General features: G+C 42.3%; 1 protein-coding gene across 1 annotated transcript in view; it reads left to right on the top strand.

The window, feature by feature from the left end:
- The window catches only part of igf2bp1 (insulin-like growth factor 2 mRNA binding protein 1), a gene marked incomplete at both ends in the record, with an annotated part of 42,048 nt that extends 37,657 nt beyond the window's left edge, over positions 1-4,391 (top strand). The window contains 7 exons of the mRNA XM_080856193.1: positions 87-222; positions 515-637; positions 2,177-2,293; positions 2,745-2,819; positions 3,228-3,359; positions 3,869-3,982; positions 4,170-4,391. Coding sequence (XP_080712319.1) covers positions 87-222; positions 515-637; positions 2,177-2,293; positions 2,745-2,819; positions 3,228-3,359; positions 3,869-3,982; positions 4,170-4,391 — 919 coding nt within the window. The remainder of the gene's footprint in view (positions 1-86; positions 223-514; positions 638-2,176; positions 2,294-2,744; positions 2,820-3,227; positions 3,360-3,868; positions 3,983-4,169) is intronic.
- Between the last annotated feature and the right edge of the window lie 9,983 nt (positions 4,392-14,374).

Below are 14,374 nucleotides of genomic sequence, written 5' to 3'. Positions count from 1 at the left end.
TACTCAGATCTGGTGTAGTGTTCTATCCCGTGTTTGCCAAAACCTGGAAGTACTTCCTGTTTTCATGCCAGTTCTCTTCTCCTCAGGCTGCAGGACCTGACTCTGTATAACCCAGAGAGGACCATCACAGTGAAGGGCGCCATTGAGGCATGCTGCTTGGCCGAGCAGGAGGTCATGAAGAAAGTGCGCGAAGCCTACGACAACGACATCGCCGCAATGAACGTGAGTGGTGCCCATGTGTGTTACGTTGTGGTGTTGTGTGTGTGTGGAATTGTATTTGTGTGGGTGTGTTTTTGTTTTTTTATGGGGAGTGTTCTATCTGTTTGTGTGTTTTAAGACTTGAAAGCTTTGTTTGGTTAAGTCATTTCTGACACCATCTTATTGTTTTATTATCTGTCTTTATTTCCATGACAGATCATTATTTCCAGTGTTGCAAAGCATTTGGCAAACAATAAGGAACAACTCTATTACAGAGTCTCTCCCTGCCTCACTCCTTGTTTTGTATCCCCCGTAGCAACAGACTCATCTGATTCCAGGGCTGAACCTCGGAGCCCTTGGTCTCTTCCCTCCCTCCTCCGCCATGGCCCCTCCTCCTCCAGGAAACCCAGGCGCAGGCGCCCCCTATGGCTCGTTTGGGGTAAGAGCTCTCTTCGGATTGGTCGACGGCCTATACATACCCCCAGATCCTGTGCATCTGACTGCATGCTGTGTCCGAGACGTGATTGGCTGTTAAATAAAGCTGGTCTTATGCAGGAGCCATGTGATTTCTCTGAGCTTCTGACAGAGGCGAACTGCTATCACAGGCTCACATCACATTGGGCTGTAAGAGAAATCAGTTAAATTAATAAATCACCTTTAATTAATTAATACATTGCAATTCTCATGTTGCATGTTGTACTTAGGGTTAGGATTATAGACAGATTAACTTATTACCTAGGAATGCACGCTGACAAACACTTAATGTGTGTGTAATTGATACATGTACATTTAACACATTATTATGGTCATTTTTAACCAATATACAGACAATACATTTAAGATGTTATATGATGTAGAATTATGTTACAACAACAATTGACATCTCACATGACATATGACAGACATACCTAAGGGTGTGTTTACATACTTCATATATTTATATATATACTTAATATAAAGTGAAACTTATAAAAAAAACTTCATCACAAAGGTGTGGTTGAATCTTTTTACAGAAAAGATTTGAATAAACTCTGATTGGAAGATATACATATGCTATACCTTAAGCATTACAGAGAATGTACAGCACAGCAGCACAAAGGTGGATGTGCTCAGGTGTGTGTAATTCCTTGTGCTGCACAAAACGGTACAAACAGCTAGAGTTGGAGGTGGTTTTAGCATACAGTTCTTTTACACAGGTGTGTGTGTGTGTGTGTGATGCTATGATTTTATTCTGGAAGCATTTCACTAAATGCAGCAGGCTGACCTGTGTGATTTAAGATGCCAGTGCTGAAAGGCTTTGACTTGATGCGCTCAAGGCCTCCTCAGTGGCGCTCTCTAAGGGCAGCCATGGCTATAATTTAGCCAGTCGTTAGCAGACCGCAGATGGACCGCAGACACAAGCGTCAGCCACCATATTCAATCCAGAATGCCACTCACTCTCATTACTAATTAGCTTGTCTCGGGCCAGGGTGACTTATACCTCGGTCATGGTCCTTGTAATGCCATACACTCTTACGGGTTTTCCGTACATTTTGACAGATTCTCCCCATCGAGCATACTGACTTGAAAACTGCCCACTCACAGGGGCTTATTGGCATCCACAGATTTTGCATGAAGTGCACGCTACATTTTATGGAATGAAGTATGAAGTCCAGACCCCCGCTGCAAGTGAACCACCATAGACGCTTCTATATTACACTGCTGCCTTTAATATGTGCCTAATCATCACTGACTCAGCTTCTGGCTATAATGTAATACTCAGGCTAATACACCAGTGGTTATAGTGTAATACTTTGTTTGCCTAAGTGAGCTATATGTAAAATGCATTGATATGTTGTTTACTACTTGTTGGATCTGGGGTGTGGCAATTCACATTTTGGCTGGTTATGGTGATAATGCAGTGTATAACCATGTTGTAATGCTGACGTAAATCGCCCCTTGTGGTCGTTAAACACACCTAACTGTGTGGCTCCCACAGACACCGGAGCAGGAGACTGTCCACGTCTACATCCCGGCCCAGGCGGTGGGAGCCATCATTGGGAAGAAGGGCCAGCATATCAAGCAGCTCAGCCGCTTCGCTGGAGCCTCCATCAAGGTACGAGACCAACACCTTCCTCCATCTCACACACACACACACACACACACACACACACACACACACAGAGAGAGAGACAAAAACTCACCTATGGTTTCACACATCATGCTTTTGTATTCAAGCTACACATGCTAAGGATAATATTCATAGGCCTTGCATTCAATCTATCAAATGGGTTCTTTGTGTATTATCTATCTATTCAATTCGTGGCTTTGTCATCTATCTTTCTCTCTCTCTATTGTTTGTTGCTTGTTTGTCTGTGTGTACCTCTATACTCATCTGTCTTATCTGATTATGTGTCTTACTTTATATATCTCTTTTTCTCCTTCTCTCTCTATTAGTCATGTCCACTGCCATATGCATCAGTGGTACAGTGGTGTTGACGTGTTTTGACCGATTACATGGATTCTCTCTCTCTCTCTCTCTCTCTCTCTCTCTCTCTTCTTTGCAGATCGCACCAGCAGAGACACCTGACTCCAAAATGCGCATGGTCATCGTGACTGGACCACCCGAGGCCCAGTTCAAGGTACTGTGCATTCTTCACGATCACACTGTCCTCGTGGCCATGTGGCAGTGTACATGTACAATGTTCCCTTTGAAGTCTTTAGGACTTTTGTGATGCTGTACTACCACAGGTGTGTCACAAAACAAAAAAAAGTATAGGTAAAGTCCTTTTTTTCGGGGTTACATTGCCCGTCTAGTACTATAAATAAATCCTCTGTGTAAAATGATGACTATTGCTGGACATAAACAGTTTGTCTAAGAACCGTTTTTTACTCTGATCGTGTCGATTGTGAACTCCCTGGTTTTGGCTGAATTTATTGTTGTGGCATGGTATTTAAAAAAAAATATATATATCTTTTTTTACATCTTTATTTGATCTGACTCAAGTTGGTTCCTAATAATCAACTCCATCCTCTCTCGGCCATATCAGGCTCAGGGCAGGATCTATGGCAAGCTGAAGGAGGAGAACTTCTTCGGCCCCAAAGAGGAGGTCAAGTTGGAGACGCACATCAAGGTCGCCGCCGCAGCAGCAGGCAGGGTCATTGGAAAGGGTGGAAAGACGGTAAGGAGTTTGTAACTGTGGTCTAGTGTCTCCATGACAACAAGTTGTTACTGTGTTCTAGTGGGTCCTCAGAAAGAGGGTTAGGAAGAAGACTAACAGGGTACATACTAAACCAATCTTGTTAAAGCTAATACAGACAAATGTAGTTAAAAAAAGTATGTTCCTAAGTAGGACAAATTCGGTATTTTTTGTATACTGTGAAGGCTGACACAGTTAGGGTGATGTGGTCTTAGGGCAATGCCATGTCTCCATAACACCAATACTATATTACGCCACGTATCCATAATTTTCCTGAAAACTGAACGGTGTTGCCATAACACTTCCGCTCTGCCAGTTTTGTATTTCAGTCACCGTTCTGTGTAAACAAGTTAACCACAACCAAGAATGCCCTAGGGTGTAACTGGACTTTGATTTTTCTGTGACTAGACACTGTAGTATGCTTTTCACATGAGCACAAAGGTGGCTGCTGAAGTGCTTACCCCCCCCCCCCTCCTTCCTCCCCTGGGCAGGTTAATGAGCTCCAAAACCTGACCGCTGCTGAGGTGGTGGTCCCCCGCGAGCAGACCCCGGACGAGTCGGACCAGGTTATCGTCAAGATCATTGGCCACTTCTACGCAAGCCAGGTAGGGCCATTAGGTTTCCACTAAGTACTCAATCCTTTTGTCCTTTGACAGTGCCTGTTTGTATTTAACTACAACTTGTTTCTTCTGCTTACATGCCCCATGCCTCTCTCTCTCTCTCTCTCTCTCTCTCTCTCTCTCTCTCTCTCTCTCTCTCTCTCTCTCTCTCTCTCTCTCTCTCCCCCCTCAGCTGGCACAGAGAAAGATCAGGGACATTTTGACACAGGTCAAACAGCAGCAGAAGCCGCACCCACAGCAGGGGCAGCAGCGAGACGGGCAGCAGCGAGACGGGCAGCAGCGAGACGGGCAGCAGCGAGAGGGGCAGCAGCGAGAAGGGCAGCAGCGAGAGCAGCGAGAGCAGCTGCAGACGCCCGAGGGGGGCCTGGCACAGGAGTCCACCCGGAGGAAGTGAGCGCCCAGCCGCTACACTTCGCCTCGCCCCTCCTCGCCCCATCCCTGGGAGCCGTGCCGAGGAGCAGAGGATTGGACCGATGGACAGATACTGACGGATGAACGGACAGACACACGGACTAGACAAAGACCAGACGAACGAGGAGCGAGCGAACGGACGAATTGTTGGACGGACCGAGATAGCGACACAGACCCAGCGGCAGACAGGGAGAGGAGCATCAAACGGATAGAGGGACGAAGCCTGAGAGAGAAGACAAAGTTTAGAAGACAGTTAAATAAAAGAGAATAGAGAATACAAAGTGAGAGAGAGAGAAAAAATGAAAACTAGATGCCAGACCAGATGCCAGACCAGAATTAGTGACCGGTGATGGCAGGGCCTTGTGGTAAAAGGGGGAAAGGTCGCCCTCTGGTGTATGCTCACAGAATTGCAGCTCACAAAGCCAGGGAGTTGATGCAAAGTAAAGCTGCCCCTTTATACAGCAGACCTGAAGTCAGATTGGCCTTAATATGTAATACTAAAAACTAGGAGTGGGGCTGAAGATGCTGCACCAGGATCTGCTGGTAGAGGCAACATCCGCCTGCACTGAGGCTCAGCCAAGAGGTCTTTCTTCTAACTAACCTCCCCTTTTTGGGGTCCTTGCCATCTCTGGTCATTTTGATATTTTAAGGGTGTTTTTTTTTAAGAAAAATAGAGCTATATGTATAGAAATGTTTATTCAGAGGTATTATAAAAGAAAATGCAGAGCAGCCAAATCTGGAGAAAAGGGGGCAAGGAGGAAGCCATCGCAAAAAGCGGGAGCGGGGCCACCAATCAGGTGACCCTGCACTCGACCAATAAAAGAAGGGGCTGCAGTTGTTGACACTGCTCTTTAAATCCCCCACATAAGAGAGGATGTGGGGGTTGAAGATTTTGGAAAAAAAATGCAAAGAGAAGAAAATAAAGAGGTTGTAAATATAATCTTCATAAATGTTTATTATTACGCTGTGAGTGACTGCCGGCAGCGCCCTGGGTGCAAGGACCCAGCAGAGGTGCGGCGGGAGATACCACCCCTTGCCCACCCGCAGGCGTGTGCCGACAGTCTTTGTGGCGAGAGAACAGTTAGTGCGCGGGTCGAAGCTGACTCTGCAGTTCTATTGCAGAGCAACAGCTCTAAGATCTGGAATGAAACACCACGTGGAAGAAAAAAACAAAACGACGTCAGTCCAAAAAGCAGCCAGCGATGCTCGTTGGCAGACGACCCGCGCCAAATTGGCATATTTTATATATATTATATATATATGATATGTGAGTTAACCCAGCCCCTCAGAAGAAGGTTAGAAAGGGAGCGGGCAGAGGAGGAATGTTGGATTGAATTCCGTACCAGGACATGGTCATCCTACAGCTATTCTTGATTCAAGTGTGGCTTTCCTTGGTTCTTTTTTTGTGAGGAATCGTTTTAAACTCGGTCCTTACCCTCAAAGACCTCCATATGCAACTTTGTATCTGAGAGAGGAATTAAACAGCAGCCTGAAATCAGAATAGTCTTGAGTCATCTTTCTGACCAGCAGCATATGCAGAGGTCTGTGTGTGACAGGAGGAACCCAAAAAGTGGCTGTAGGATGGTCATGGTGTCTGAATCTGACATTCCTTCCCCTAGCCCACGCTCCATCCTTTAAGGACAAAGGTCACGACCAAGCGAGGTAATTGGCTTCACCCCTGCTCCTCTTTTCCCCAGCTTGGCTCCAAATCTGCCGGAGAGGGCACCAGAAGTCTGGGCGCCCCCTCCCTTACTAGAACAGATTAGAGAAAAGATGAAATTAAGAAAACGAAAAAACCTACCTCAGGGTATTGTTACCTCAGTATTCCTAATTTTCTTTTCATTTTTTTTTAGCTTGCTGGTGTTTTATATAAAAGCTGATGGTCCTGAATATTTTATTTTTTTAAGGAAGAAGTAATTTGTTTAGGTTTTTTGTCTTGTTGCTTTGGTATTTTTTCTGTGTTTTTTTTTTTTTTTTTTTTTTTTTTGTGTGTGCATGTATCTATTTGTGTGAGCAATTTTTTTTCTTTGATTTGGATTTCAGATTGAACCAGAGGTGACCCTGAAAGTTTGTAGTGGGTGGATTTTGAGTGGTTTGTTTCTTCCATTGTGGTGGCAGTTGTATACCACCCTAGGGTCAACCTCTGGGACTTGCTGAAGCAAGCTTTGAGCTAATCTTGAAATCACACTTTCGGCCAATGAGAAGTGGCTTTTCCATGAAATGGAGAACACTTGTGCACAACCGATAATGTCACCTCCAATGGGGGTCTTGGCAGTGTAGACCCAGGCAAAATATGTGTATTTATGACTTGTTGTGTTCTTGTTTAAACATTTGGTCATTCAAGTGGTTCCTTCCCTGCACTACAGGGGAACGTAAACTTGATAATCTCGGTGGAATACTGAAAAACACAACAGGTGGCCTTGTATGATGCCTGTTTCCACAGCAGTGTTCCTATGAGGTGATGTTTTCGGTTGTACACCGAGGGCTGAGGTGGACTGGACCAATCCAGCGCTGTCCTCTGCACTGTGCTGCGCAACGTAATGACATGGCGGGCGCCTTAAAGTGCCACGGTTCACAAATAATACACATGTAAATTGTAGACACACACACACACACACACACGCACACATATACAGTATATATACACACACACAAAAACACACACACACACACACACACACACACACACACACACACACACACACACACACAAAGAATGTGAATAATTATTACCTTACAGCGCTGGTCTAACTGCAGCCCCCCTCATTGCCCCTGCTGTCTGAGTGTATTTGAGAGTGTGTGAGAGAGTGACTGACTGAGAGTATGTGTCTTTAACTTGGGTCTAAGAACGTTTTTTGCGTTCGGGGTAGTGGTGGGGTGTTAAGAAAAGGCAGACAAAACCTCAAAGGGGATTCTTTGGCCTCTTTGTTTTTGTTTGTTTTGTTTTTTTCCTTTGGACCGGGGATGCTATAAATCTCTGAGAAACGGGAGCAAACTAAAAGAGCAAGAAGGTGAAGGATCATTAGAGATCTAACCTGTAAATAAGATCTACAAGAAAGCATTTGTGAAGATTTTTTGTATTTTTACATAACTTTAGAGAAAAAAATCAGTGGACAAAATGGAGGATGATAAACGTAATGATTCTGAGAGCAAAACTGAGTAAATGTCTCATACATTGATGGACCACTGCCACATCATATTCTTGGAATCGCAAACGATGTACCACACAGTACATGTCCCTTTGGGCCAATGGCTTAGCTTAGGCGTTTGCTTCTCGTCGTTAGAGAGATCAAAAGTCTTTTCTTTTGTTTCTACTTCCATTTCGCTTTCTGCTAGGGGCAGCAACTTCTGCTGCCTACGCATTTGCAGGCCTGGTTAGTACCTCTTGACTTGGCTGTCTCCTTAGAGACAACCCCTCCCTGCTCCTGCCTCAAGTGGGGAAAAACAGAAGAGAAATGTTCCGTCTTTTAATAGCCCACAGAGCTGTAACCACAGATACCAAGACGCACACTTTTAGGTTCATTCAGACTGCAGCCTTTATTTCTTTTTTTGAGGGGTGGGGGATTTGTTTTGGTTTTTGTTTTCTTACTTCAGCAAGCTTTATTTGGACATGACATCTGGTTGAAAAAATTACAAAATTTATGAATAATGACCGAAAAAGAAAATCTCCAGGATCCTTTGAACTTGATGCAAAGTTGGGAAAGATAGAGAGGGTTTTTTTTTTTTTTTTTTTAAAGAGGGAGGAATAAAAGAGAGGAAAGGAAGATAGGCCAATCTCTGTTTTTATGGAGAAGAGGAGAGGTAGAGATTATGTTTTTATAAAGTATGAGGAGATGATTTGCTACCAGTTATCAACCTAAAGCTTCTTTTTGTTGCTTAATACCAACACTTTAACAGCAGCAGGTCGACAGTAGTAGTCACATACGACTACACTCCTCCCCATCCTTCTTCCTCTTCTTTGTCCTCCATTTTCCTTCCCTTCCCATTCTATGCCCTCTGTCTCTTCCCTTTTTTTTTTTTTTTTTTTTTATTAGTTCATTTGAAATATTTCCTGTACTCCACACATTCATAAGGACCTGTTTAACACTTTGACTTTTCTGGAGTACACCCTCTCTTACGCTGGCCTTGTTTGTGTCCGTTTTATCACTTCTGTTCAGTTGTTTCTATTTTTTATTTTTATTATTTGTTTCTGTGACTAGTTTGGAATATAGATTTGTTTTCCAAACATATTTTAATGCACAGATCTCTCCAGCAGTTACTAAATCAGTTTAAATACTAACGAGAAACTTATGACGTTAATTGAAACCTGTGCCAAACATAGGTCTTTGGGGTAGTCGGAGAGATACCACGACTGTAATGCTCTTTAATAGTCTATGGATGCGTGAAGAGCATCCATATAAACCTGGTTTGATCACTAAGTGGCACAAGCTTTAGCCCCAGTGTTTCGATCCGTTGAATCGCTCTGTCGATCTAGATCTTCAACACACCTTTCATTTGTTCTTTCTTATGCAATTTTGTGACTGAAGCCAAGTGAACTGTTGGCATATGTCACAACGACTGTTCATAGCCCTCAAAGTCTTCTCATTCATAGGGGGAGGGGTGGAGGGGCGTGATTATTGGATTTAGTGCTCCACTTCCTACAGCATATAGTTTCGCACATAGACAACTGTCAACCTCAACCATGTAGGGTGTATTTTTTTTTTTTTTAGTTTGTTTTTGTTTTTTTTAGAATTAAACACATCACCATTCACACCTCACACTAGACTCTGGCCGAAATTCAAAGAAGACATTGGGTGCTACCAAGACGTAAACAACCTCACATAACTAGGAACGCTACCTCAAGACTTAGCCATAAGATTGTTTATATCAACCAGACAAGAGCGACAGTGCATGTTACATTTAGATTTGTTTTCTTTTAATTTATTTTCATTTATTCATTTGTTTATCACACTTTTGGGTTGAATTTACCTCTCCGGCTTAGAGTTGGGAACTTTAATGTAACAAAATAAGGGTGGGGGTTAGAGTGTTGGAGGGAGGTGTTTTTGTTTGTTTGTTTGTTTGTTTGTTCAGAGCAGAGATTAGTTGACTATTTGGAGTGCTCTTTGCGACTCCAGGTTAGCACAATAGACAAGGAGGGCGGCTTCTGAAGGGGCATTGAGGATGGGAACAACATGCGCTTATAGAAGCCTCTGGTGGTTTCAGGTGGAGGGTCCCAAGATGAACATGGAGAATGAGAATTATTATGGGGTGGTGGGGGTAGAGCAGTGACCGCGATATGTGAAAATGACTTGCTTTGCATCGCATTGTTTTCCATTAGGAGAGCCTCTGTTTGCGACCCTCCACCCCTGCACTCACGTTCTTACTGAAGATTTTAGTACTGTATAGAAGCCTGTAGCGCTCTTGTGCAGGAGGATGAGCTATGGGTGGGCCTCAAGTAACCTATGTATACCTCAGTCGATGAAACACACTCTTGTGCCTGTTCTCCATCCTCAGTGAACCTTATCTGACCCCGCCCTTCAGGACTCTCTGTACCTCCCCAACCTGACCCTTGACCCTCTCGCTCCGCGGACTTCCTTTTACCGAGAATAACACGAGAATACTCCCCCCCCCCCTATCCCCCCATCCCCCCCACCCCCCCAAGTCCCCCTCTGTACTCACTTCATGAATCAAGGGGCATGAAAAAACATGTAACCATGTAATATTTTTTGTTGATCTACCTCTTAGGAAAAATAAAAAAATAGGACAACGGTAAAATGACTTAAAAAAAAAGGACACAAAAAAAAATTGAAAATTGAAAATGTTCAAACGAAAAACAAAGTTAATAAATTTCATAAGCAAGTGGGTAGCAGCATCTCTCCATATACTGTAGTGGATAGTCTATTAAAGGAAAAAACTTTACTTCTTCCAAAGATATTTTTTTTTGTTCTCTCCGCTGTTAGAAATTGTTCTGAAAGGATTTTGAAATGGGGAAAAAAATATGCTATGACAAGGGTTAGGGAGGGATAAAAGGAAAATGTCAGTTTCATTATCCAATCACAGTTCTTTATCTTTTCATTATTTTCATTAGACTTTCGTTTAACCTCAAAAACTCTGTTTTCTTTTTCTTTTTTTCCTGATTGCTTTTTTAAAAGAAATGACATAGGATTGTATCACTTGTGTTTGGATGCATTAGATCTCTATCTCTCTCTCTATTTCTCTGTGAAGTGCAAACATAACACTCTGTGAGATCTCTCAGAGTTGCATGATGTGGAAAAACGAACTCATTCTTACTTTATCTTTAATGATTCATCCGAAATGAAAGGACATTTATTTGCAGGTTGTAGTCTGGAGGAACAGGGGGGGGGGCGAGGGGGTTGCAGGGGAGAGGAAACTTTATCATAGCCGTGTTTCTTCTCCCCCCTAACCCTCGCCTCTCTCCTGTTCACCCCCACCCCCCTCCAGTGCCTGGACTTTCCACGCGGACTTTCTGCCTGCCTGATTTATTTTCTTTAGTTCATCAACACTTGTTTTAAACTTGTAAACAGTACAGAGCATAGATATGAATGTGATATTAAAAGAGGAGAAAACCAGAATGATTTTGTTTGTGTTTTGTCCAGACTTCATGGAGAAATGAATTGGATATGCATGTTGAAGAGATCAAGGTTAACTTGATTACTTTAGTCTTTTATGATTTCTATATATTTATAACATGTCTAGGAAATCAGGAAAACTGAGTTTCAAAAATGTGTGTATCTACGTAAATGAGAACGGGTGAAATTCAATAGTTGTAGACAGATATAGAAGTATTAGAATGATTTAATAAAATAAGAGATTATAAAGGGTTATTTCAAAATGTTGTCAAGGGTTAATGAATCTCGGCTAATGAAAATATCATTAGAAATTGGTGTACTCAAAGAATCAATTAAAGTAAAATGTAAGTTTTGATACAATTTAATGTAATGACTGCTTAATAATTGTAATTATGATTAAGAGGACATGATACAATGAATATGCAAGTTTTAAACCGGGCATTGAACAAATAATGGAAAACATTTTGGTAGCCTGTTTTACAATCTTAAGATAATTTCTATGTATGACAATTTTTTAATTAAAGTACACAAACTTAACGAAAAAAATCTAACCATTTTGAAAAACAGAAATGGTGTTCATTTCATTTTAACCACACTATAGCCAGTGTGAATGATATTGGTCATAAGTGTATTATGAAGCTTGTGGAATTACAACTTCAGTTACTGTCTGTAAATACATTAACATTGTAGTAGGCTAGTTGCCTTGATTTATTTTATCAACTTCAGTTTATCTGAGCGATCTTGACCAGCGGAAGTCAAATGTAACAATATAAAAATGATAATAAATCGTTCAGCCAAAAAGTAGTTACGTCACGCCTACAGCATATTCAATAAAGCCTTTAGTAGACATGTTTTAGACAATATAACTTATTACAATTACATTTTTATTGCTGATTATTGTAATCTAGAATGTTTGCATTTCTAGTATAAATCCGTAAATGAACTATCCAAATGTGTCCAATCCATACATAAATGTAAAATAAGTTGCCAACGCAATGAAGAAAGGATGAAGACAGAGTCGCTATTGATCATGTGACTTGCAAGGCTCCATGCTGATTGGCCAAAATCTGACCAATCGGTGTTTAGCGCGTTGGGTTCAAAAACAGAAATGGCGTCGGATGTTGTTCCACTGTAAGTACAAAATTGCTTAATACTGATTATTTATTGACTGGGTAGTTTTTAACAACGGATTGACAAAAATATTCAACGTCCTATACGATGCTTTAGACTGACAGGAAATAGTGGAGAAGTGGCTCAGCTAGCACAACTCAAATAGAGTTTGTTAACTTGCTAAGCCATGCTAGTTAACGTTAGCTACATTAGCTGTCAGTGTTCTAATCTAAATAGTTGTAAGCAAGTACACATGTACAAGCAGCATGTAGCCAGCCTCTTCATTCATGTCTATACAAACCGATTTAACCGTTGTGAATCAGGCTAATAAGGAAGTGATTAACTCGCTTTGTGTTAATCCTAGTAGCGTTATGTGACGTCTGATCGAGGTCTGATTAAGCTAACGCTACGCCTGTTGACGTTGCACAGCTGGCATAGGCCTACTGAGTTTCAGCTGGCCTATGAACGAACCTGGCTCGCCATGATATAAAGATGGTATGATGGATTGTTCTTATCTTGATATCACGCGTTGTTATCAGGTTGCTGGAGAGGTCTGACCCCTCCAAGCTTTTCTGCGAGATAGCGGACCCACAGGAGGGAGGCGAGGCGGAGACTATGGTGTCTTACCTTATGGTAAGACAACGCTATGCCGTATACAGAGACTCACATGAATGTATGGCAATTGATGTGCAAAACCTTGTAAAAACAAAACCTCTATAATATCACCCTTTGTGTTTAGGACTGCCGTCAGAAACAGAAGCTCATGTTTCAGCAGCTATGTGTGCTGGATAACATGATGGAGTTCTTGGGAGAGCTGAAATCTCCACTTGGTTTCCTCAATGACCAGTGTCCTAAAACCTCAGGTATGACCACAACTTTTCTGCCATCACGTCTGACTTCTTGTGCCAAAGAAATAAGTCACAGGTTTGTTTATGCTTCCTACATGCATCACCATAAGACCTGTGTGTAATTCTTTATCTTAGTTCCTGACAGTTTTGTTTAGTCAAAATTGAAACTTTGCAATTCAACACGTATTCACTTTATTTCTCTGCTTTATTAATTGTACAGTCTGTAATTCTAATTCAAATTCACCTAATTGCTCCTCACGGTCCTTTAGCTGTCCATTCAGTGTGTGCGCTCAAAAAAACTGTTCATACACAGTCCTGGCTCTGTTAATTGGAAAATAAACATAGGAAAACATCGACCAAGCCATAAACAATTGCACACAAACGGCCCAATACTTCATGAGCAGGAAAAGGAGGGGTGTGATTTGACTGGCTGTTGAACTCAAATGTGAATTCAAACTTTTGCCAGTATTGCAAACTCTGCCTCCTGGAATAACTCCTCCTCTCACATCCAGACACAAAAGCATTCTCCATCAACACTCACTGAGGTAGTATATTAGTTGATCTAAAGCCTTGGCACATCCACTTCTGCTGGAAACCAATACAACAGTACATTCCACATGCCCTGCCTCTAGTACACATGCAAAAGAGGCAGTGCATTTTTGAAATTGTTATTGTGGCTGTCAAAGCTAAAATAATGGCTTAAAGAACATTTACAGTCTCACCTAAATTTCCCTTTGCTTTCTCTGTATGTGTGTGTTTGTTTGTACCTGTGTGTGTGTATGCAGAGAGCGGGGCCCGTAGGGGGTGGAAGGCCTTGAAAAAAGAGTACCAGGACGGCCTGGTGGAGGTGGAGGCTCTGATCAGCAAATTACAGAAACAAAGTGAACAGTTGCAGGAAAGGAGGGACAGACTGAAGACACTGGCACTCATGCTCGAACAAAGGGTACACACACACAGTCTTACTGACACACATAATCAGAAGCATTTGTGTTCATATTAGAACAGAATATACACACACATATGCTGGCTCACACCCATATTTATGCAAAAACAGACAAAACTGTTGCACAGACTGGACATTTAAGCCAAAGCTGCATCCATTGTCTCAGTAATGAGTAATAGTAATGAGTAATAATAATAATCAATGTCAATCTTCTCTTCTCAGAAGGAGGAATGCCAAACAGTAGAACGTATGAGGAAGAAGAAAAATCAAATAGTCAAGGTAGGCATCCTGTCATTTTCAGCCGGTGTTTTTTCTTCTTCCTTCCCAGACGTCACGTGATTTCCGCCTGGTTTCATCACTCTCCTTTCCTCTTTTTCCCAATCTTCCTGCGGCTCAGAAACAGGACGTCCTGCAGCTTGATGACTCTCTTCAGTCGGCCCAGCTTGCCCTGCGCTCGTGCGACAGGCAGCTAGGCCTGCTCAAGATGGAGAACGAC

Source organism: Sprattus sprattus (genome assembly GCF_963457725.1).
Source record: "Sprattus sprattus genome assembly, chromosome: 18".
Taxonomy (NCBI): Eukaryota; Metazoa; Chordata; class Actinopteri; order Clupeiformes; family Clupeidae; genus Sprattus; species Sprattus sprattus.
The sequence above is the reverse complement of the archived record's forward strand: the minus strand, read 5'-3'. Positions and strand labels throughout refer to the sequence as shown.